Genomic DNA, 23,354 nt, shown 5'->3' with positions numbered 1-23,354 from the left:
CCCCTTTTTTAGTAATTGGTGTAGGGGGTCCAAGATGGAAGCTCTGTTCTGTATGAACTTTCCATAATATGTCGCCAGTCCTAAAAAGATCTTAACGCCTGGATTGTGCTGGGAGCCGGGGTATCTTTAATCGCCCTCATCCGATCCTCCAGAGGGTGTAGCCCTGATTTGTCAACCTTTTACCCCAGATAGGTTACTTGAGGTGTTAGGAAAACACATTTCTCCCTCTTTAGGTGCACGCCTGCTGCTGAAAACCTCCTAAGGACTTCCTCCAGGTTCTGCAGGTGTTCTGCCTTTGTTTTTCCTGTAATGAGGACGTCATCCAGGTAAATGGCGACTTGTGGTAGCCATTGCAATATATTCTCTCTGGAATAGCGCACAAGCTGACAATATCCCCCAGGGTAATCTTGTATACTGAAAAAGGCCCTTCAGGGTGTTTATTGTTGAGGATTTTGGGGACTCTTCGTCCAGCTTCAGCTGTAGATATGCATGGCTCATATCCAGTTTTGAGAATAGGAGTCCTCCAGCCAGCTTTGCATACAAATCCTCAATCCGTGGAATAGGGTATTTGTCCAGTTGTGAGTAGCGATTAATCGTTTGTTTGAAATCTCCACAAAGGTGGACTGAGCCGTCCGGCTTAAGTATAGGCACCACAGGTGCCGCCCACTCTGCAAACTGGACCGGTTTTATTATTCCCTCACGCCCTAATCGTTTTATTTCCATATCGACTTTCTGCCTTAATGCGAAGGGTACTGGTCGGGCCTTGTAGAATTTTGGGACTGCCTCTGGATCTACATGCAATGTCGCTTTTGCTCCCTTTATTGTTCCAAGCCCTTCTCGGAAAACCTCTGGGTATTTACACAGGAGTTCGCTCAGGCGGCCATTTTCCAGCTGTAAAATGTTTACTCAGTCCAGCTGGATCTCTTTTAGCCAGTTTCGTCCCAATAAGCTTGGCCCCACACCTTTCACTACCATTAAAGGCAGCCTAACCAGTTGCTCTCCGTAAGCCACAGTTACATGCGGTGTGCCCAATACTCTCAGTGGTTCCCCTGTGTATGTCCTCAGTTTTACCAAGGTCCTGGTTAGGAATAAGGGTTGGAGTCCAGTGCGAATTTTATTGAATACAGTTTCCTCTATCACTGATACGGCTGCTCCAGTGTCAACTTCCATCAGTGTGGGACATCCATTCAACCTTATGGATAATTTAATGGGTTTTGGTTTCAGCATCGTTACACAATTTAGTTGTTCCTCGTCGGAGGTAGGTGGGGCTTCGAGCAGATGCATTCTCCTGTACCCCAGCCTATGTGACCTTCTCCAAGATGATGGTTTTGGGCTTCTATTTCTCCTTTCTGGCTCCGATCTCTGGCAACAACTACAATATTTTGCCGGGCGAAAGGCTGCAGGGGCTGCCGTCTGTCTGGACCTAATTTTCCCTTGCTTGGGAGGGCTTCTGCGAGTGGGCCTGGTTAACTCAGTATCCGTGTCGTTCCTGAGGGTGGCTATGCAGTTGCCTATCCCCCAGCGGTAGTCCCTGTGGTAGTATGCATTAGGGGTCATGTGGGACTGTGAAGCCGTGATGTCATTGGCTGACAGATCCCGGGTCCTGGTTGGCCGTTGACCTCTAGCTCCGCCCTGAAGGCGGAGTATAAGAACCAGGAGTCCTCCCCCGCAGGCAGTCTACTACTGAACTGCGGGGGAACAGTCACGCTTAATAAAGCCTCATCGACTTCACTCTATTCGTCTCTCGGAGTCTTTGTGCGCTACAGTCCCTTAACTCAGTTTCACTGGTATGGGCGTCTACCTCCATCAAAGTACTCTGTAACTCATGCGCTCCACTTGCTGCTTTTCTAAGGACAAAGCCAGCTGCAATGCTTGTTTGCAATCCAGCTCGGCCTCTGCTAACAAATGTTTCTGTATTGCTAAATTATTTATTCCACATACCAAACGGCCTCAGAGCGTCTCATTTAGCGTCAGATCAAATTCGCAAGCCTCTGCTAATTGCCTTAATCTTGTTAAAAAGTTTGTAACTGACTCCCCAGTGTTTCCGAATGCTGAGTAAAACCGGTGCCTTCACAGGATCAGAGGTAGCTTAGGGTCATAGTACTCTTTTACTAAGTCCGTCAATTCCTGGAAAGTTTTTGTGTCCAGTGCCTCTGGAAAAGTGAGACTGCACATAATGGCAAAGGCTGCTGGCCCACACGCGGTCAGCAGAATGATCCGTTGCTTTTAATCCGGAATTATATTGTTTGCTCTAAAGAAGCACTTCATCCGCTCTACATATTGGGCCCAGTCTTCCACTGCAGGGTCAAAAGAGTCCAACATTCCGAATAAAGGCATTTTGCCTGTCAGTGGCTTACCCTCAATATGCGGCAGCTGCTGACGAGCAGGTTTCTTCTGCTCGTTCCGTTTTCCTCGTCGCCACTGTAATACGTCCACGGAGGCAGAAGTCCCGTCACCAGAATTCCTTTCATTCACAAACCCAACATCTGAACAACTATGACCATTCAGTCTGCTGTCTACACCGGGAGTGCAGAGGATCTGACATTCCCTGTTATATACACAGAAATTCTAATTGGCCAATCTCAAAGGCCTGGCCTCAGTCATTACACACGGTAAACTGGGATTTGGATAGCACTGGTGTCAGAGGTGAACACAGAAATCCTCACCTGCTGGAACACTTCTCCTGGGATCAGCATCCCAGCCCTTGATTCAAAATCTAGTCAAGGACAAGAGGAGGAAACTCTCCTCTCTTTGATAGCTGTAAGGCTGCATGTGAAATGAGCTTGAGTACAACCAAGCAGTTCAGAGTGAACCTCTTGGCAACCTAATTCAGAATCACAAAGGTGCAAGAAATGAAAAAAATTGGCTATACACCTACAGGTGGAGTTAAATCATTTTGTTGATAATATATTGAGAGCTTTTATTTTCCATATACATATTGTACTTGCAAGTGTTTTGAAGTCACACTGCATAGCTAATATTGAAAAGTGTTCTGTTGTCCAGCACTGCGGCCCATATCTTCAAAAATACAGAATGAGAAAGAAAAAGACGAGCAAAATGTTCAAGAACTGATTTAGAAAATAAATGTATTGAGCGGGATTCTCTGGTCTGGTCTGTGGTAGGACCCATTGCGAGCAAGAACAGAAATTTTGGGATTCCAGCCAAAGCTGCATTTACTTTCAGTGGCACCAGAAAATCCCAGCCACCGACGTGGACGGAATATTTTGGCCATTATAACTGTTTTGTTACAAAGCTAATTTTACCTTTCTGACTTGCTTATGATTTGAACACAATTTGTACCTATCAATGATGTTGCCACGTTACTCCACTGCATTGATGTATGAAGGTAAGTTGATTTGTTCTTTTTCTTTCTTCCCATAGGAGATCCCCAGCAACAAGTCAACCATCCATTACCAGAATCAGCCTCACAGGTACTAAATTATTTGTTAAAGATCAATTTCAAACCTAATTGAGAATTTTTAATTCTTCTTCATATGCAAATATACAACCACAATTCTTGTAGTGTCATCCCTCCTAAAGTTCCTTTTTTAGACAACATGCTGATGCAGCCTTATTCTGTCCAGTTGGATATCATGCTGTCTGCTGCTCTGCAATGTTTTACCCACTGAATTGGCTAGAAACTGGTGAAATTCATGTCACACTTACTTCATACATTTGTTACTTGACACCAGTGTCAATCATATCAGGTCGTCAGTATTGTTGTTATCTCAAGAAGACCTGAGGCGGGATTCTACGCGAAGCGGCGGGGCGGGCAACTCCGGCGCAAAGGAATGGCGTGAACCACTCCGGCGTCGGCCCGCCCCGAAGGTGCGGAATCCTTTTTCATTTCATTTCATTTCATATCAGAGGGGAGAGCTGACTGGCGGTGATTTAACATGAGGATGACCACATCTCAGGTGAGGGGCAAGGTTGAGAAGGTGGGAATTCATGAATAACCTTAGCCAGTATGAGAATTGAACCTACACTGTTGGCCTTGCTCTGCATCACAAACCAGCTGTCCAGCCAATGGAGCATTGCTTGCTTTGCAGAACAGAGTTTGGCCCGATTAGAACACTTGCAGATTCTGGCTTAATGTCTTCAAATAGTTGCTCCAACTAGGTTATTTCAGCCTGTTCCTTGTCTTCAGACAAGACTGCTCTGCTTTAAAATAATATTACTTTTTTAAAAACTTCCTACTGGAAAAGAATTGTGGACTCGGGATCAGGCAGATCAGAATTCAGCTCCTCTCACTCTCTCTCTCTCTCTCTTTCAAAGCTTCTCCAAACTCACTGCCTTTCTGGTCTCACCCAGAAATGACCTCAGCTTCCCAAGCTGAAAAACAAATGGGGCGACATTCTCCGTAGTTCGACGCCGAAATCGTGTTTGGCAACCTGGCAGAGAATGGATCTTCGGGCCGGCGCCGGTTTGATGCCTGTCCGCCATGCTCCACCCCCTCCAAACTACCGTCATTGCAACACGCGCCGTTTCAACGGCGTTGCCGCATCATCGTTCAGTCGACCCATGATGCTGCCCCCCGATGGGCCGAGTTCCCGACAGCACGGGACACGTGTGATCTGTGGGTCGCAGATGACGGGTTGGGTTCATGCATGGCCGCCGCCATGTTGTATGGCACGACTGCTGCAGGTCATCAGCCGTAAGCGAGCACGGCTTGGGACCCAGCCATTCTCCAGTCATTTTTGGCACAGGAGGCAGGAGTTTCAATTGGCGCCGCTGCTAGCCCCTCACGCCGACGTTTCGGTTATAAAAGACTTCACATGCTCCGCTGGTGCCGGCACTTTGTCGCTGAAACGGAGAATCCTGCCCATGACCACTGCAGGCTGTAAAAGCACATTAACTTCCCAGGGACTTACCCAGTCACTCCACGTTCCTCCGGTCAATTTCACCTGCTATGTCCTAGAAGGAAAACAAAATCCTTTTTAAAACCATGACCACTGCAGCCAGGATTTAACTCTTGGCTTGTTCCAATATTTAGAAGCCAATATTCCTAAAATCCTCCAATCGTCACAATATTATTCCACCATCGTAAGATCAGAATTGGTGATGTGCAATCATTAGTGAACAGATCAGCGCCATTCATGACTCTTCAGCTACTGAAGCAATCTATGCCCATATGTAGCAAGACCTGGACAACATTCAGGCCCAGGCTGATAAGTGGCTAGCTATGGCTAATCAGTTAAGTTTCTTGTCAATGGTATCCCTCGGGATGTTGATGGTGGGAGATTCAGCTTTGGTAACGGTGTTGATTGTCAAGGCAAGCTGGTTTATTCTCTCTTGATGTAGATGGCCAATGCCTGACACTTGTGTCATATGAATGTTACTTGCTACTTCAGCCAAGCCAAATGTTGTCCAGGTCTTGCTGCATATGGGCATGGGAGTCGGGAATGGTGCTGCACACTGAGCGATCATCAGTGAACATGTTCAGTTTTGAGGAACTGCATTGCTATTATGGGGCTGAGATGATTGGCTTCCAACATCCACAACCATTTTTCTTTTTGCCAGATATGGCTCCAACCATGAGAGAGTTTTCCCACTGATCCCCATTGACTTAAATTTTATGAGGCCTCTTTGATGCCACACCCAATCAAACGCTGCCACGATGATGAGGGCACCTCCCTCTGTAATTCAGTTCTGTTGTCCAAGTTGAGACCAAGGCTGTAGGAGTCAAGTGCCCTTGCGGAACCCAAACAGAGCATGGGTAAACAAGTTATTGCTGTGTAAGTATTCCTTGATAGCATTTTCAATGACAACATCCATCACTTTAATGATGATGGAGAGTAGACTGATGGGGCGATTATTCGACTGATTTGATACGTCCAGCCTCTTGTCGACAGGACAAAACTTGGGCATTTTTCATATTTTCTTTTCTTTGTTCTTTCATGGATGTGGGCTTTGTTTGCAAGATCAGCATTTAATGCCCATCCTTAATTGCCTTTGAACTGAATGACTCCTTCAGTAAATTGGAGGGCAGATAAAATTGAACTACATTTCGTGGGTCTGTAGTCACATGTAGGCCAGACCAAGTAAGGATGGCCGATTTCCTTTCCTAAAGGACAATATTGAACCAGGTCGATTTTCATGACATTGGATGATAGTTGTCATAGCCACTATTTCTGAGATTAGCTTTATATTCCAGATTTTTAAATTGAATTTTAATTAAATTCATGAGCTGCCGATGTGAGATTTGAGCCTATGTTCCCGGAGCATTTGCCTGGGCCACTGGATTACTAGTCCAGTGACATTACCAGTTTCCCCATTGTTGGAAAGGTGCCAGTGTTGTAGCTGTACTGGAACAGCCTGCCTGGGGCACAACTAGCTCTGGTGAACAAATCCTCAGTATTACTGCCGGTATGTTGTCAGGGCCTATAGCCTTCGCTTTATCTAACAGCTTCAGCCATTTCTTAATAATATGGTGTGATTTGATATGGCTGAAGACTGTGATGTGCTGACCATAGGAGGAAGCCAAGATGGATCATTCACTCCTCTCATCTGGCTGAAGATGGTTGCAAATGTCATTTACACTGGCATGCTTGGCTCTCTCATCATTAAGGATGTCATTGATGGTGGAACCTCCTCCACGGGTCACCAGTCATAACTGGATGTGGCAGGATTCCAGAGATCTGATCCGTTGGTTGTGGGGTCACTTTGCTATTTCTATCTGCTGCTGTTTAGCATGCATCTAGCCCAGTGCAATAGCTTCAGCAGGCTGGCACCTCATTTTTTGGTATGCTTGGTGTTGCTCCTGGCATGATTATTCATAGAATTTACAATGCAGAAGATTATTTGGCCCATCGAGTCTGCACTGACTCTTTGAAAGGGCACCCTACTTATGCCCACACCTCCAACCTATCCCTATAACCCACTGTGGTAAACCACTGTATTATATTGTACTTACTGTTCTTACTTATTGTACTTACTGTTTGTTACATGCCTGGGTTTGTCCCTGCTAGCTCCGCCTGTGGCCCCACCCCTCAGGCTCAAGTATAAAGGTGGCTAACCTCCAGCACTGCCCTCATTCTGGGACCGGCTGCCAGCAGGTGTCTTTTAGCTGATTAAAGCCACAGTTTACTCTTCCGACTCGCGTCTGTTGTCATTGATGGTACATCACCCACCTAATCTTTTGGTCACTAAGGGGCAATTTAGCATGGCCAATTCACCTAACCTGCACATCTTTGGACTGTGGGAAGAAACTGGAGCACCCGGAGGAAACCCACGCAGACACGGGGAGAAAGTGCAAACTTTACACAGACAGTCACCCTTGGACGGAATTGAACCCGGGACCCTGGACCTGTGAGGCAGCAATGCTAACCACTGTGCCACCATGCCGCCCGTGGTCTGCTGTACTCAATGAACCAGTGTTGATCCCCTTGTTTAATGGTAATGCTAGCATGAGGGTTGTATCACGCTATGTGTTTACAGATTGTTTTAACACAATCTGCTGCTGCAGCTGATCCACAGAACCTTATGCTGCCCAATGTTAAGTTGCTGGATGTATTCTGTGTTATACTACACTTTGTGGTAATATGTTGTTATTCTTTGCCTTGTGATCCAGAATGGTCTGATGAGTTGATGATAAAGAAACCACCAATCTTTAGATTGAAGCAAAACTAATTTATTGAATAACGATTAATTTAAATAAAGTTCGAACACACCACAGAGCTATAACTACTAATAAAGTAAGGTTGAATCTGTTAAACAGTAATCTATAATTAGGGACTGGTTTAGCACAGTGGGCTCAACAGCTGGCTGGTAATGCAGAACAAGGCCAGCAGCGCGGGTTCAATTCCCATACCGGCCTCCCTGAACAGGCGCTAGAATGTGGCGACGAGGGGCTTTTCACAGTAGCTTCATTGAAGCCTACTTGTGACAATGAGTTATTATTGTTATTATAATCTAGTATTAACTAATGATGACCTCGTGCTAACTCTCTCTAATCTAAACTATTGCTCGTGCTGTGATCAATACTTCTCCTTTGCTAACACTACCCAAGATTCCCTGAGGTCTGATATTTATACTGGGAACTGGTGGTGCCCTCTAGTGTTTGAATTACACTGAGATGTAATAATTAACCTTTCACTGGCGTATCTATATACATATCATTACATTCTGAATCTACCCATTTAGTTTGGTAGTGCCGCTGGAATAATGAAGGATATCCTCAGTGTGATGCTGTAAATTTGCCTCCACAAGGACCTTGTGGTGGTCACTTCTACCAATACTGCCATGGGCAAGTGGGAGTGATCAGGACAAGGTCAAGTAGGTTTTTTCTCTTGTCACTCCTCTCACCATCTATCCAGACCCAGTTTGGCAGAAATGTCCTTCTGAGCTCAGCTACGTTATAAAATTTTCATTATACCAATCCACTTGTGGCGCTGGATATTGAAGTCCCCCATCCAGAGTTCGGAGGGGGGGAGATATTTTCTGGCCATTCTCGCCAGGGGAATAATTTGGTCCCGTCAACGGCGAACCCCACAGTGGGTTTCCGGCCAGCGTGGGGGGTGAATTTAATGGTAAATTCCATTGACAGCAGCAGGACGAGAAGATCCTGCCACCGGTCAACGTTGGGCCGCCTTCCGTCACCAACAAACACACCACGGGAGCTTGTGCAAAAACCTCTCCCTTCCATTCTATGCCTTGCTACCCTCTGTGCTTCTTCCAAGTGATGTTCAATATAGACGAATACAGATTCCTCAGATGATGAGGGCAGTTTGACCTCATGAAATGTGATTTCATAGTGTTCAGAGTCAATGTTGAGGGTTTGGAGGGCTATTCCCACCAAATTGTGTACTGCTTGGTGGGACAGGACATATCCAAGAATGGTAATGGCGGAATCTCAGACATTGGCTGTAATGTATGATTTGGCGTTTATGACTATATCAGGCTGTTTCTGTTGATTTTAAAGTTGGCACTGAAAAAATATGATTCCTGACATGGGTGGTATGGCAGGTCTACCTCTTGGATCTGAACATGACTGAGTGAATGAACAGTGACCATGCAGAACAGTACAAGCAGCTAGAAAAAGGAGGAAGGGGAGGAGGCTTCTCAGCAGAAGGCCGTATCAGCCAAGCATCTTTACCTTTCGCAAGAACCAATGCTTGAGATGCTTTCACTTTGCTTCACTGTCTTGGCTATCTGCTAACTTTGATGCAGGTTCCTTCCAGGTTGATGTTAGGGATATAAACAACATCTTTGAGGTTTATCAGGATGTTGCCTGGTCTGGAGGGCGTTAGCTATGTGGAGAGGCTGAATAAACTCAGACTGTTTTCACTAGAAAGACGGAGGTTGAGGGGTGACCTGTTAGAGGTCAACAAGATTATGAGGGGCATGGATAGAGTGGATGGGCAGGCGCTCTTTCCCAGGGAGGAGAGGTCAGTCACTAGGGGACTTAGGTTTAAGGTCCGCAGGGCAACGTTTAGAGGAGATGTGCGAGGCAGGTTTTTTATGCAGAGGGTGATGAGTGCCTGAAACACTTTGCCAGGAGAGGTTATGGAAGCAGATACATTAACGGCGTTCAAAAGGCATCTTGACAAACACATGGTTAGGATGGGTATCGAGGGATACGGCACAAGGAAGTGCTGAGGGTTTTTGGCAAAAGCTGGTATCATGACCAGTACAGGCTTGGAGGGCTGAAGGGCCTGTTCCTGTGCTGTATTGTTCTTTGTTCGTTCAGCTTACACAGCTGCATAAAGGGAGGTCACTGATCTCTCCATGTCTTCTTTAAGACTGACATAGACAGGATTTTCATTAATAAGGGGATCAGGAGTTATGGGCAGAAGGAGGCAGAATGGGGATGACAAAAATATAAGCCATGATTGAATGGTGGAGCAGACTCGATGGGCAGAGTAGCCTAATTCTGCTTCTATGTCTTATGGTCTTCTGTACAGAGACAATTTGTGCGATTTAACCAAAAGGTTTTGAAGTGTGGTAGCTAACGGGAACTGCCGCGAGCTTCCCGACGCTTGGCTCGGCGAGGCCGTCACTGCTATAATACATTAATTGGTCCACTTAACTAGGCCCCACAGGCTTCACGCCATAAATGATGGTCCTGCCGGCTGATTCGCCGGGGTGAGTTGGCACCGGACCCCGCCCTTCCCCATGAGTATGTGCCTGGCACCGTCCCCGCCCAGCACTGTTCCATGCCTCAGCCCACTCATGTCCAGCAGTGCCGCACACACATCCCCCCACACACAATCTATTTTCCCCGCCCGCCTCCTCAGCTGCCCCCCCACTCCCACCCCAGCGATGAACCACGTGCGTGGCTTGCAATGCCCCCTCTGTGTCCCCAGAAGAGAAGTTGTCCCACAACAGTCGGGAGAGGGCCCAGACGAGCGGTGGGGCATTGTACATGAACAGGCCCTGGTGGTCGTGGGGATGGCTGAGGACAGATCTGTCACCAATGTAGAGGTTGCCGTACAGTGCAGAGGTGAGGATCCACCAGACCCCCACCGAGATGAGCTGTCACATGTGAGTTGCTAATGCCATACAGACTGACTCATCCCTCCCACTGACCACATGTCCATTCTCCCGCGGGATCTCCATCCGATGGTGCCGGCTCATCCGAGGTGATCCTCCCTCCCTTCCTCCCCATCTCCCATTAGAACACCTTGGAGGAGAGCTCCAAGAATGGCACCGTCGATGTGTCACAGCTGTCATTCCCACTCTCCACCAGTGCAGTGACACACACCTCGGAGGGCAACGGCAGTGGACAGGTTAATGGGGCACATTCTGGTGAGCACCACATAGTTGCTGATGCACATAAGGTGGAAGCAGGAATGCCCAGGCACGACAGCAGCCGGAGATCTGCTGGATCTCAGGACCCAGCTGTGTCTCAGTCAGATGCTGAGCCACTGGACCAAGTTTATTCGGAGTTGTTCTAATGGGAGATGGGGGGGAGGATCACCTTGCATGAACCGGCACCTATTTGGCTTGGTCCATGTCAAAGTTTATGTAGTTCATTTCCCTGAAAGCAGGGCATCTATGACTTGACGGTGGTGTAGTGGTATTGTAACAGGAATAGTAATCCAGACACCCAGGATAATGCTCTGGGGTCACAGGTTCCAATGGCAGTTAGTGAAATTTGAAGTCAATAAAAATCTGTAATTAAAAGCATAATGAATCATGAAACTATTGTCGTAAAAACCCATCTGCATCCTAACCTGGTCTAGCCTACATGTAACTCCAGATCCACACAGCAATACGATTGACTCTTAACTGCCCCCCACTGAAATGGCTCGGGGTTGCGTGAGCTAGATGGCCACCAGAAGCGGGTATCCTCCTCCTCCATGTGGTGCCAAGTCCACAAGTACAGCTTCCACGGTGTCCAAGATACCCTCCATCTCGTGTAATATCTGTAAGGAATTAGAGAGGGTGAGAGACTCACAACCCACCCAGGACCCTCCAGTCCCACAATTGCTTCCCCCCACGCAACACCCATCCGACACGCCCTGCTCACGCAATTCCCATGCACTTCTGGCCGCAGTGTGGGCTTCTGGTTACCGGACCCTACACCCCTTACGCCAGATATCTGCACGGAATGGTACCTGGTCGCAGGAATGTCCCCGATGCTGGGGCCCAGTCCCTGGGTGATCAGATGTTGGTCGCTTCATCCTAGGTGTTGCCTCCCGCAGTGTTCAGGCATAGTATCCAGGTCTCATGGTCTGATTGGGATGATAGACAATAACCCCCACATGCTTCATGGTACGCTTACCTCATGGGAAATCACTTGGGATGTATGAAGTGCTCCCTTACTACAATTGCCAATTTCCTATTCGCAATAGCTTTTAGCCATGTGGCCAGAGGCTTCCGCAGTCAGTGGGTTATGGGTAGCAGGCAAGTGGTGGTGTTGCCCCCGGAACGGCCCACATGATCCAGGGATTGACATGGCGAACCTGCCGGTGCTGAGGCATCAAACGCCCCCTCTCTCCCTCCCCTCCAAGCCCAGGTCATGGGTGGCCAACCCCCCCTGTTCCGCGTGACCACCACCCCCCCATAACTGATGGCGGCCCATCCAGACCGAGGTTGGCCCACCGGGGACTCCCCCAACCCCACACCGAGCACCTCAATATCGACGCTAGTGCCCCCGGGCTCATTGCCCGGGAACGAAGATGGCTACTCACCTCCTCAGGTCTCCGCAGCAGTCCTTCCGCTTGCTTCATGTTTTTAAAAAGGTGTACTAATTGGCGCCCACATGACCACTTGTTGGGGAGGTCGTTAGATCTTGGGGGGCCACTAGGTAGGGGGTCATTCCCATTTATTGTATGGAGATTGGGCTTAAGTGGTGATTATTGGTTTCTTGCCACGCTGTGGCGGGATCCTGATCGGGCCGGAGAGACTGCAGACAGATCGGCCCCCGGCGAGCTTCTTAATTTTAGCCTCACCCGTGATTTAATGGCCTCTCGCTTAAGTGCAATGCGGCCATTAAATCGCGCCCCACACTTCATCTCATTCTCTCAGCCAGAAACAACCAAATGGAGCAATCCAGAGGGTTTGCATGGATTTCAAGCTATCCCATAATGCAGGGTGCTATTGACGGCATGCTCATAGCCTTCCGTGTGCCTCATGCTGAGTCAGCCATTTTGTTGAGCCAAAAGGAATTCCACTTCTTCAATGAATGGCTGGAGCATGACCACAGGCAATGAATCATGGAGATGAATGGGCATTATTCTTGCTGTCAGCACAATTCCTTCATTTCATTGTCAGTTGTATTTGACCTCCCCTTAGCAAGTCAGCGATAAAGCTTATCCATACATGGCTTATAGTTCATGGACTCTGGTCTGGAACACATGCACACATCGACAACATGTCTCAAATAAGAGCTATGCTGCCACAAGAAATATTATAGAGCTTACCATTGACATCCTCAAGCAACACATCTGCTGCCTGAACTACTCTCGTGGAGCTTTACTGGCTGTAACTGCTGTAAGGTTATTTTTCCAGCCAATTGAAAGCCGAGGATTAAAGGTTAACTGCAACCATCTTTAAAGCATAAGACATTGCTGAAAACTATGTTCATCTGCTCTTGCAGGCCAACATCGCCTGGAATAGCAAACATGCCCATAATGCTAGAGAGTAATCGTTCCTTAATTGTCAGCTGTAATGTTGAGCATTCTTGCTATTTCACATGTGTTAATCATTGCCATGTTGTGGATGTAGATGAATGTACCAGTCAGAAGTATTTTACTTGAGCTGAGTCACTGTCACAGATTCTTGTTACAGTAATTGTCACAGCTGAGGTAGTTGTTGTTCCTGTCAGCTGCAGTTGATTTAAGGTTCAATCACAGTAACTTTACGTCATGAAAGCAGGAAAATCTAGCTCTGTGTATGTTTTTTCCCCCTGTGCTTCCTGGTTATGAATACAGATGGGTGCACTTTCCTGTATCCTGTTCTCGGGGCAAAACACAAAAATCTGATCATGAAAAATAACTTTCTACCTGTACGAACGTCTGTCTGTTCTTGCACCATCTGGAAAGTGCAAAACATAGGTTTGTTTTACAGCATGTCTGAGAACAGAAATTTAAAGCACCCATTGCTATTAAATACATTGATAAATGCTTTTAGGGGAGTGTTTCCACCAAAGAAAAAATGACTGGCATATCTTGATGTTTTTTTAGATTAGGAAAGGAGGAAGAGTAACATTTCCCTTCATATCCTGTGTTTTGTCCTCTGTGTCTGCCTGTCTGAGTCAACGTTAGCAGATTTTTCCTGTTTTGTCAGTCTTTAGGAAGTTAGAGCAGGTCTAGGTCGCCTGAAATGTGATTTGTTAATGAAACTACAAAAACAGTGCAACAGTAAGAACAAAGGGAATTTAGAAATTGCAGTTGGATGAAGAAATCCAATGCACTGGCAACATAGCACACAGTACAGAAACTGCAAATATTATTGTCCAATAGAAAAAAAACTAGCTAGAAACTGGGTGGTCCAAGAGCTTAACATAAGTGTTATTTCACAGTGGGACCTGGGTTTGAATCGAACCCAGGCTGATGAGTTGAATGTCTGTCTCACAAAATCTTGTTCTAATGGAAGTATTTATACAGGACAATGTGGCCCATAAATTGGCAATTACCTGATCAGCTTTTTTCAGAAAGACCATATAATTTGGGATGTACAAATTTCATTTCATATAATTTTAACGGCCTTATCGTGCTCTCACTTATGCATAACACGGCCATTAAATTGCGTCCAATGTTTCCTTCACCATCCAGTGCCAACATTAATAGAGAGCCACAGGCTGTAAGTGAATGCTTCTCCCTAACCATCTTAATCTGATCGCAAAAGAAAGCTTTCTACGGTATATCAGTAGATATCACTGTCAGCTGGTCAGGGGCAGCCCCAGTGTCGTGTTAGGTACACTGGTATAACACTGGCTGCAACTGGATGCAGCATAGATCAAAAAGATACTCCAGACCTTGAAGTTAGTTCAATCAGGTTTATTGAACTAATAGCACAGTTATAGTTCTCTGTGAGTTCGACTCTCTGCTAACTTAAGTGTGGTTACTCTGTCTGACTGAACCAGACTAGCTCTTAGCCATGTGGTGGAGGTGTGAGATCGTAACAACACCCTTGACTGACTCTCTAGATGTTCATCAGTGGAAAGAGGCGGAGTGTGAGTGCCTCGTGTCTTTTATAGTCGGATCCCATCCCTGAGTGCTCTGCCTGCTTATTGGTCATGTCCTGTTCTCTGTGTCCATTAGCTGCTTGTCTGTATATCATTACTTGTTTGTCTGCATATCATGACATCTCCCCTTTTTTTTATGTTCGGATGACATATGTGAACGTATTTGCAAGAATAGGCCAATATTAACATAGATACATGCAGTGGATGTGAACATATGTACATGTGAAAACAGCTGTCTAATGCGAGAACACAGAACATAGCAAACAGAACAAATGTTCATAAGTCCAGTCTCTGTGGCTTGCATCTGATCCTGGTCGACTGCCGAAGAGGTGGTGGTGGGGACGACAGCGCCTTGATGGGCGGGATTGAAGACTGACTGGTGGCCTCGTGAGTCGAGGTATCAGGAGTTGGCAAAACAACAGAAGGAAACGGAGAAGAATGTGGTTGCGGGCAGGCGACTTTGTGCAGTGCCCGTCTGTTTCGTCGCACAACAGAACCATCAGTCAGACGCGCAACATACGAGCGGGGGGCAGTTGTCTAACAACACCAGCTGGAGCTGACCAGCCACCATCAGGGATCTTGACCCGAACAGTGTCGGACGGGATAACACGGGCAAATTGGTGGCATGAGCATTTTTTTTTAAATTTTTTGCTGTTTTTGCTGGTCTCTGAGTTGCTGCACCTTCTGCAGCACCGGGAGGAGATCCAGGTCAGGCAAGTGTATGGCTGGAAGTGTCGTTCGCAGGTCCCTGTTCATCAGGAGTTGAGCCAGCAACATGCCAGTGGACAGTGGGGCCGCCCTGTACGCAAGCAGCGCAAGGTGACTGTCAGATGCAGAATCCGCTGCCTTGCAGATGAGCTGCTTCACTATGTGCACCCCTTTCTCAACTTTTCCGTTTGACTGCGGATAGTGTGAGCTGGAAGTGACGTGTTTGAACTGATATGACTGGGCAAACAGAGACCATTCATGGCTGCTGAAACACGGGCCATTGTCACACATGACAGTGAGTGGGTTACCATGCCTGGAGAACATCTCCTTACAAGACTTGATGACGGTCCAAGATGTGAGGTCTGAGAGCTTCACGACTTCAGGGTAATTGGAAAAATAATCAATGATTAACACGTAATCATGACCATTTGCATGAAAGAGGTCGATGCCAACATTGGACCACGGAGAGGTTTCGATTTCATGCTGCTGAAGTGTCTCCTTACTCTGCACTGTCTGGAAGCGTTGACAGGTCACACAGTTAAGGACCATGTTCGCGATGTTCTGGCTGATCCCAGGCCAGTAGATAGCCTGCCTGCCTCTGTGTCTGCACTTTTCCACACCTAGGTGGCCCTCATGGATTTGTCGGAGCACCAAGCTCTGGAGGCTGTGTGGAATTACAACCGGTCCAGTTTAAGGAGGATGCCATCAACCACCGTCAGGTTGTCCTTTACATTGAAAAATTGAGGGCACTGCCCTTTTTGCCAGCAATTGGCGAGGTGTTGCATAACACGCTGCAAGAGGGGGTCTTTGGCTGTCTCCTCACGGATATGAATCACCTTCTCATCAGATGCCGGGAGGGTGCTAGCACACAGCTGCACCTGTGACTCAACCTGCGACTCAATTTGCCGGATGACGTTCAGTGGTTCACTAGGCACGGCGATGGAGCGGGACAGTGTATCGGCAATGATGAGCTCCTTGCCAGGCGTGTAGACCAGGTCAAAGTTGTACCTTCTGAGTTTGAGGAGGATGCGCTGCAACCGAGGCGTCGTGTCGTTAAGGTCCTTGTGGATAATGCAGACCAGGGGCCTATGATCCGTCTCGACTGTGAATGTCCACAGGCCGTAGATATAGTCGTGAAACTTGAGAATGCCAGTGAGAAGGCCCAGGCATTCCTTCTCGATTTGTGCATACATTTGTTCGGTGGGCGTCATTGCCCTTGATGCGTAGGCAACCGGTGCCCAGGATGAGGTGTCATCGCATTGCAGCATGACCACACCGATGCCATTCTGGCCCCTGGCTCGTATCTGTCAAGATTTTAGTTTCCCTGTCTGGATCGAAAAATGCCAATACGGGTGCAGTGATGAGCTTGGCTATCAGCTCCAACCACTCTGCCTGATGGGCCGCCTTCCACTCGAAGGTAGTGGACTTCTTCACTAGGTTTCGTAGGGCCGTGGTGTGTGAGGCCATGTTTGGGATGAACTTGCCCAGAATATTGACCATGCCCAGGAAACGCAATACCGCCTTCTTGTCTTCCGGGAGCTTCATGGCTGCGATAGCCTTGACCTCGTCCGTGTCGGGGCACACGTCCTGCTGAGAGATCTGGTCTCCTATGAACTGGAGTGTCGACATGCCAAAGCAACATTTGGCCCTGTTCAGCTTCCAGCCATTGGCGTGGACACGGCGGAATACCTGCTGGAGACGGGAAACATGGTCCTCAGGGGTCGTGGACCAAATGGTGACGTTGTCCACGTACACAAGAACCCCTTTGATGCCCTCCATCATCTGCTCCATGATGCGATGAAATATCTCCGATGCCGAGACGATGACGAACGGCATACGGTTATAGCAGTACCTGCCAAACGGTGTGTTGAAGGTGCAGAGCCTTCTGCTGGACTCATCCAGCCAAATGGCCTCCTACTGCACTGTAAATTCTATGATTCTATGATTTGCCAGAATCCATGTGACGCATCTAACTTCGTGAAAAACCTTGCATGTGCCATCTCACTGGTGAGTTCCTTCCGCTTCGGGATGGGGTAGTGTTCACGCATTATATTCTGGTTGAGATCCTTGGGATCAATGCAGATGCGCAGGTCTCCAGAGGGTTTTCTAACCACCACCATCGAGCTGACCCAGTCAGTCGTTTCGGTTACCCTGGAAATGATCCCCTGCTGCTGCAGCTCCTTGAGCTGTTCCTTCAGGCGCTCCTTCAGCGGAGCCGGGACCCGGCATGGTGCATGGACCACTGGATTGGCATCAGATCGCAGTAGGATCTTGTACCGATATGGCAAAGTGCCCATCCCGTCAAACACATCTGGATTCTGAGCGAGGATATCATCAATGCCAGCTTGATGATCCATGTTGGAGGATGTCGTTGAATAAACCCACTGCACCAGGTTTAGCTTTTTGCAGGCATGCACGCCCAGTAGGGATGCCTTGTCCGGCTTGACAATTTCAAACCTTAGCCGTGCATGGGTGTTCCGGTTGGAGACGAGTAGATGGCAGGATCCCAGTGCCGTGATGGCATTACCCTTATAGTCCAGGAGCTGGCAGGCTGCTGGAAGGACCTTGTGGGGCTTCTTGATGCGTTTGAAGTCTGCCTGTGAGAGGAGGTTGGCAGAAGCACCTGTGTCCAGCTTGAACTGGATGGAGCAGCGATTGACCTGCATCACCGCACGCCATTTGTCCTCCGAATTCACAGCGAGGATGGACTAAATGCGAGATGAGTTCGGTTTGGCATGTTCACGTGTAGTAATGATGCCCACTTGTTAGGCGGACTCCAGGCACTCGTCCTCTGGATCTTTTGTACTGCCAGAATCAGAATCCTGTAATCGTCGTTGCACATTCTGGACGCGCCATCGTCGGAATTGGGAGCGCTGCCCTCTGACCAGTGGTGCAGACCTGCACAAGGTCGCATAGTGTCCAGGCTTCCCGCAGTTTAAACATCGCCTGCCTCTTGCAGGGCAGTGTCCCTTTAAGAAGGCATTGCCACAGTTCGGGCACGTCATGACGTCGGCGTCATGACGCGCTGTACGTCGTCGCACATGTGCAGTGAGGTCGGCAGACTTCTGCACCTGCGCAGTGTGGGTGTCGACCGCTTCGTTATCCCGTTCGCATCGCGCATGCGTGGGGCTCCGGAGAAAGCGCGAGATGGCCGCTGTCTTCAATGCTGAGGTGCTGCATCCTGGAGATGGCCTGCACAGTCTCTGCCTCGTGGGAGGCAAGTTTCTGATTTTCAGCCGATTTGTATTGGGAATACCGATTTCTTTTGCGTGCTCATGCACTGTACATGTTTCAATCGCAACTGGCAGGGTCATATGCTTGATTTTTAAGAGCTGCTCTCTCAGAGGATCAGACTGAACTCCAAACATGATTTGGTCTCTAATCATGGAGTCAGCAATCTCACCAAAGTTGCAGGACAGCGCTAGCAGGCGGAGCCTAGTTAAGAAGGCACTGAAAGATTCATCTCTACCTTGAAGACGTTGTTTGAATACGTAGCGCTCGAAGATTTCATTGGTGTCCACTTCACAGTGACTATCGAACTTGTCCAGGATGGTCTGAAACTTTGTCTTGTCCTGGCCTTCGGTGAAGTTAAACGTGTTGAAGAGTTTGACGGCTTTATCACCCGCTGGCGAGAGGAGAAGCGCAATCTTTCTTGCATCAGACGCACCCTCGAGGTCTGAAGCTTCGAGGTACAGCAGAAACTTATGCTTGAATATCCGCCAGTTGGCACTGAGATTGTCAGAGTTCCTGAGTTGGTGAGGAGCCTGAATCTTCTCCATGGTGCCGGGATACATTTGCTCGTCGTCACGGAACGGACTGAGGTAAGCCACCTTAAAATACTAGTCTCCTGGTATCATGTCGTGTTGGGTGCAGTGGTATAACACTGGCTGCAACTGGATGCAGCATAGATCAAAAATATACTCCAGACCTTGAAGTTAGTTCAATCAGGTTTATTGAACTAATAGCATAGTTAGCACAGTTCTCTGTGAGTTCGACTCTCTGCTAACTTAAGTGTGGTTACTCTGTCTGACTGAACCAGACTAGCCCTTAGCCACGTGGTGGGGGGGTGAGATTGTAACAACACCCTTGACTGACTCTCTAGATGTTCATCAGTAGAATGAGGTGGAGTGTGAGTGCCTCGTGTCTTTTATGGTCAGATCCCACCCCTGAGTGTCCTGCCTGCTTATTGGTCATGTCCTGTTCTCTGTGTCCATTAGCTGCTTGTCTGTATATCATTGTGTGCGTGTCCACATATCATGACACCCAGAACCTGCCCATCTTCCTCACCAACCACCATAACTCCCACTGACTGCGGAGGCCTCTGGCCATGCAGCTGAAGGTTATTACAATAGGGGAGTTAGCAATTGTAGTTAAGTAAGCACTTCATGTGGATTCCCGTGGGTAGGCACACCATATGGCATGTGGGAGTCATTGACTAGCATCCCAATCAGACCGTGATGCCTCGACACTGCAGGGACAACAGCTAAGACACAACGACCAACATCCAAACAACCACGGGGTGGGCCCCAGCACCGGGGATTTTTCCAATTTCAAAGGTGGGCGTGTGCACCAATGAGGGAACCTGCGCCCAGTCTAGGTAACATTACGTGCATGTATCTGGAGTACAGGATCTGGGGTCCATTGAACAATGGTCCACGTTCTCTGTGTCCATTAGCTGCTTGTCTGTATATCATTGTGTGCGTGTCCACATATCATGACACCCAGAACCTGCCCATCTTCCTCACCAACCACCATAACTCCCACTGACTGCGGAGGCCTCTGGCCATGCAGCTGAAGGTTATTACAATAGGGGAGTTAGCAATTGTAGTTAAGTAAGCACTTCATGTGGATTCCCGTGGGTAGGCACACCATATGGCATGTGGGAGTCATTGACTAGCATCCCAATCAGACCGTGATGCCTCGACACTGCAGGGACAACAGCTAAGACACAACGACCAACATCCAAACAACCACGGGGTGGGCCCCAGCACCGGGGATTTTTCCAATTTCAAAGGTGGGCGTGTGCACCAATGAGGGAACCTGCGCCCAGTCTAGGTAACATTACGTGCATGTATCTGGAGTACAGGATCTGGGGTCCATTGAACAATGGTCCACATTGATGCCGGGGGGTGCATGGGCAGGGTGGGTTGGGGTGGGAGCAATGCGGGAATGGAGGGCGCTGGGGTGGGGGGACACCACTGGCTGTCAGACTTACACCCTCTCCCAATCCCTTATAGATATTACACGAGATGGACGATATCTTGGACCCCAAGAAAGTTGCCCTTGTGGTGCTGCTGGCAGGCAAGGTGGCCAGATGCCAGAGAAAGCGGCAGCAGCAGTGCTGGCAAGAGGCTTGTGGCGATGGCCCTTGTGCAGGGAGCTGCCCCACACCCTGAGGACCCAGCCGCCCATCAGGTCAGGAAGGGGCCCAGGCTTGCGTCGGCCCAAGGTGTACAGGCGTTGCTGGTCTTTCGAACAGATGATGGACAATGTGTGCCGCAGGAGGCTCCGATACAACGAGGCCCATGAGGCCTTCCATGCTGTCATTGTGAGGTGCATCGAACTACTCAAGGTGCCTCGACCGCTCTGTTGGTGCACTGCAGTACAACCCCAAATGATTGCCCGCATTGGCACGCCTCCCCACCCACCCCATTGCCAGCCTCCCAGGGTATGCGTAACGTCACTCTAGGATAATGGAGCTGTGTTGGCACTGTCAGCTGGTCACGGCCGAGGGCAAGAGTGATTACAACCCTCAGAGAACTGAGCACTGGAGTTCCTTGTTCAATGCTATAGTTTGACCTCTGCCTGTCAACTGTGTGCTTGCTCAAACCCATCACCTGCCTGTGGTGTGCAGGAGTGGGGGGCACGGCAGCCGAGGACCCCCATGACTGAGAGGATGGAGCATGGACTGATGATTGGCCCGCATTGCTGAACAAAGTGCCAGAAGCTGCCCAGGACCGCAAGAAACTTCAGAGAGTCGTGAACACCGCCCGGTCCATTACACGAACCTGCCTTGTCATGTGGAGTACCTTTAAGAAATGGGTGTTTATAACTTGGTGTGTATATAAATATCTGTAGTGAGAGTACCTTTAAGAAATGGGTGTTTACTACTGCAAAGATGTCAGAGAGTGGGTGGAGCTGGGCTGTCTGTCAGCTTTTAAATTTTGTTTTAGTCTGTTTGCTGCAGGGTGTGTTTTAGTTTCGTTTTCAGTGTTGGAGCTGAAGCCAGACAGAGCAGGTGTACTGTTGATCTCTCTGCCATGAAAAGACTATCGCTTATCATTTGGTGAATTCAGAATTATAAATATTCTCAGTAGTGAATGTCAACCTAATGTGCTTTTGTTAAAAGGTGTTTCTTTTGTCTTCTGGGTGTTGTTTGGGAAGTTATTAAGGATTACTTAGTGTGGTATTCTTTGGGGGTTGTATTTGAATTGATGGTTGCTAAGATGTTCACTGTATGTTTTAAAAAGGTTAACTTGAGTTCATAGAATAAACATTGTTTTGCTTTAAAAAATACTTTTCCATTTCTGCTATACCACACCTGTAGAGTGGGCCGTGTGCTCCCCATACCACAATCTATTAAAAGTTGTGGGTCAGGTGAACTCCATGATACACTTTGGGGTTCTCTAAACCCTGGTCGATAACAGCCTCCCATCCATTGACTCCATCTACACCTCCCGCTGCCTGGGGGAAGCGGGCAGCATAATCAAAGACCCCTCCCACCCAGCTTACTCACTCTTCCAACTTCTTCCATCGGGCAGGAGATACAGAAGTCTGAGAACACGCACAAACAGACTCAAAAACAGCTTCTTCCCCGCTGTTACCAGACTCCTAAATGACCCTCTTATGGACTGACCTCATTAACACTATACCCTGTATGCTTCATCCGATGCCGGTGCTTATGTAGTTACATTGTATACCTTGTGTTGCCCTATTATGCATTTTCTTTTATTCCCTTTTCTTCCCATGTACTTAATGATCTGTTGAGCTGCTCGCAGAAAAATACTTTTCACTGTACCTCGGTACACGTGACAATAAACAAATCCAAACAAATCCAAGCGTCATATTGATCGAGGCCAACAGACTTTAATGGTGGACAAAAGTGTCCCCAACTGCTCCACTCGCCTGACTCACCCCACCCCTCCCAGACCCCCCTACCTTCCCCCCGCACTCCCCTTACACCCTGCTACACTTAAGCCCCTGGCCGGCGTCCTCGAGGGGCTCTGGGGAAGGACCCGGCGCACTTGCCGGTGGCACATGCCCCGCCATGCCGAACTGTACTGGGTGCTGGCTGCGGGAAGCACCATTGTCACGGGGGGTGGAACTCGGAGGAGCTGGCAGCCGCCATCATTACTCCGGGTTGACACCTAATGGCCCCTCGTCCCGGTTGGTGCTCATAGCACCTCGGGACAGAGGGGCAGCTGGATCAAACCGTGGCTGCCCCTGCATCATCTGGCTCTGTCAGCCCCGGTGGCTCCCCAATGTCCGCAGCATGGTGCCGATGCCCTCGGTGATGCCCCTCAGTGACTGAGACATGGCCCCCAGCGACCGTGAAAGCTCTGCAGCACCTCAGCTATGCCTACCTGAGACTGGTACATGCTCCGCAGTTCCTCTTCAAGGTCCACCTGGTGTGGGTGAGGCCCCCATGCGACTGGGACATGCTGTTGAAGCGCTCTGCCATGGCCGTCACTGACTGAGCCATGCCATGGACACCTCTACTCATGATACTGATGTTGCGCTACAGGCTGTCCACTGAGGTTGCCACCCTAGCTCTGTTGGTCTTGGTGCCATGCATTGCTGATGCTATCTCCTGTGCCCGTAGCCTGTAGGACTCCTCCAATCGGCTATGGACCTGCTGGAGGATCGATGATGTCCCCCATTGAATCTCACGGCCGCATCCTATTGTCAGCATTAGGTCCGGGTAAACCTGTTCCAGAGGCTCAGCATCTATCTGGGACCCAGCTGGGTCCTGGGATCTAGAAGACCTCTGACTGCTATCTCGCCTGGGCGTTAC

At 48.7% G+C, this 23,354-nt stretch overlaps 1 protein-coding gene across 4 annotated transcripts in view; it reads left to right on the top strand.

Annotated features, from left to right (window-relative positions):
- Window positions 1-23,354, top strand: part of pde4ba (phosphodiesterase 4B, cAMP-specific a) — a 1,458,049-nt gene that overhangs the window by 1,186,339 nt on the left and 248,356 nt on the right. For all 4 annotated transcript variants that reach the window (XM_072511114.1, XM_072511113.1, XM_072511116.1 and 1 more), the window contains one exon: window positions 3,382-3,431. In XM_072511114.1, the coding sequence (XP_072367215.1) occupies window positions 3,382-3,431 (50 nt within the window). The remainder of the gene's footprint in view (window positions 1-3,381; window positions 3,432-23,354) is intronic.

This window comes from Scyliorhinus torazame, chromosome 7 (genome assembly GCF_047496885.1).
Source record: "Scyliorhinus torazame isolate Kashiwa2021f chromosome 7, sScyTor2.1, whole genome shotgun sequence".
NCBI lineage: Eukaryota > Metazoa > Chordata > Chondrichthyes > Carcharhiniformes > Scyliorhinidae > Scyliorhinus > Scyliorhinus torazame.
The sequence above is the reverse complement of the archived record's forward strand: the minus strand, read 5'-3'. Positions and strand labels throughout refer to the sequence as shown.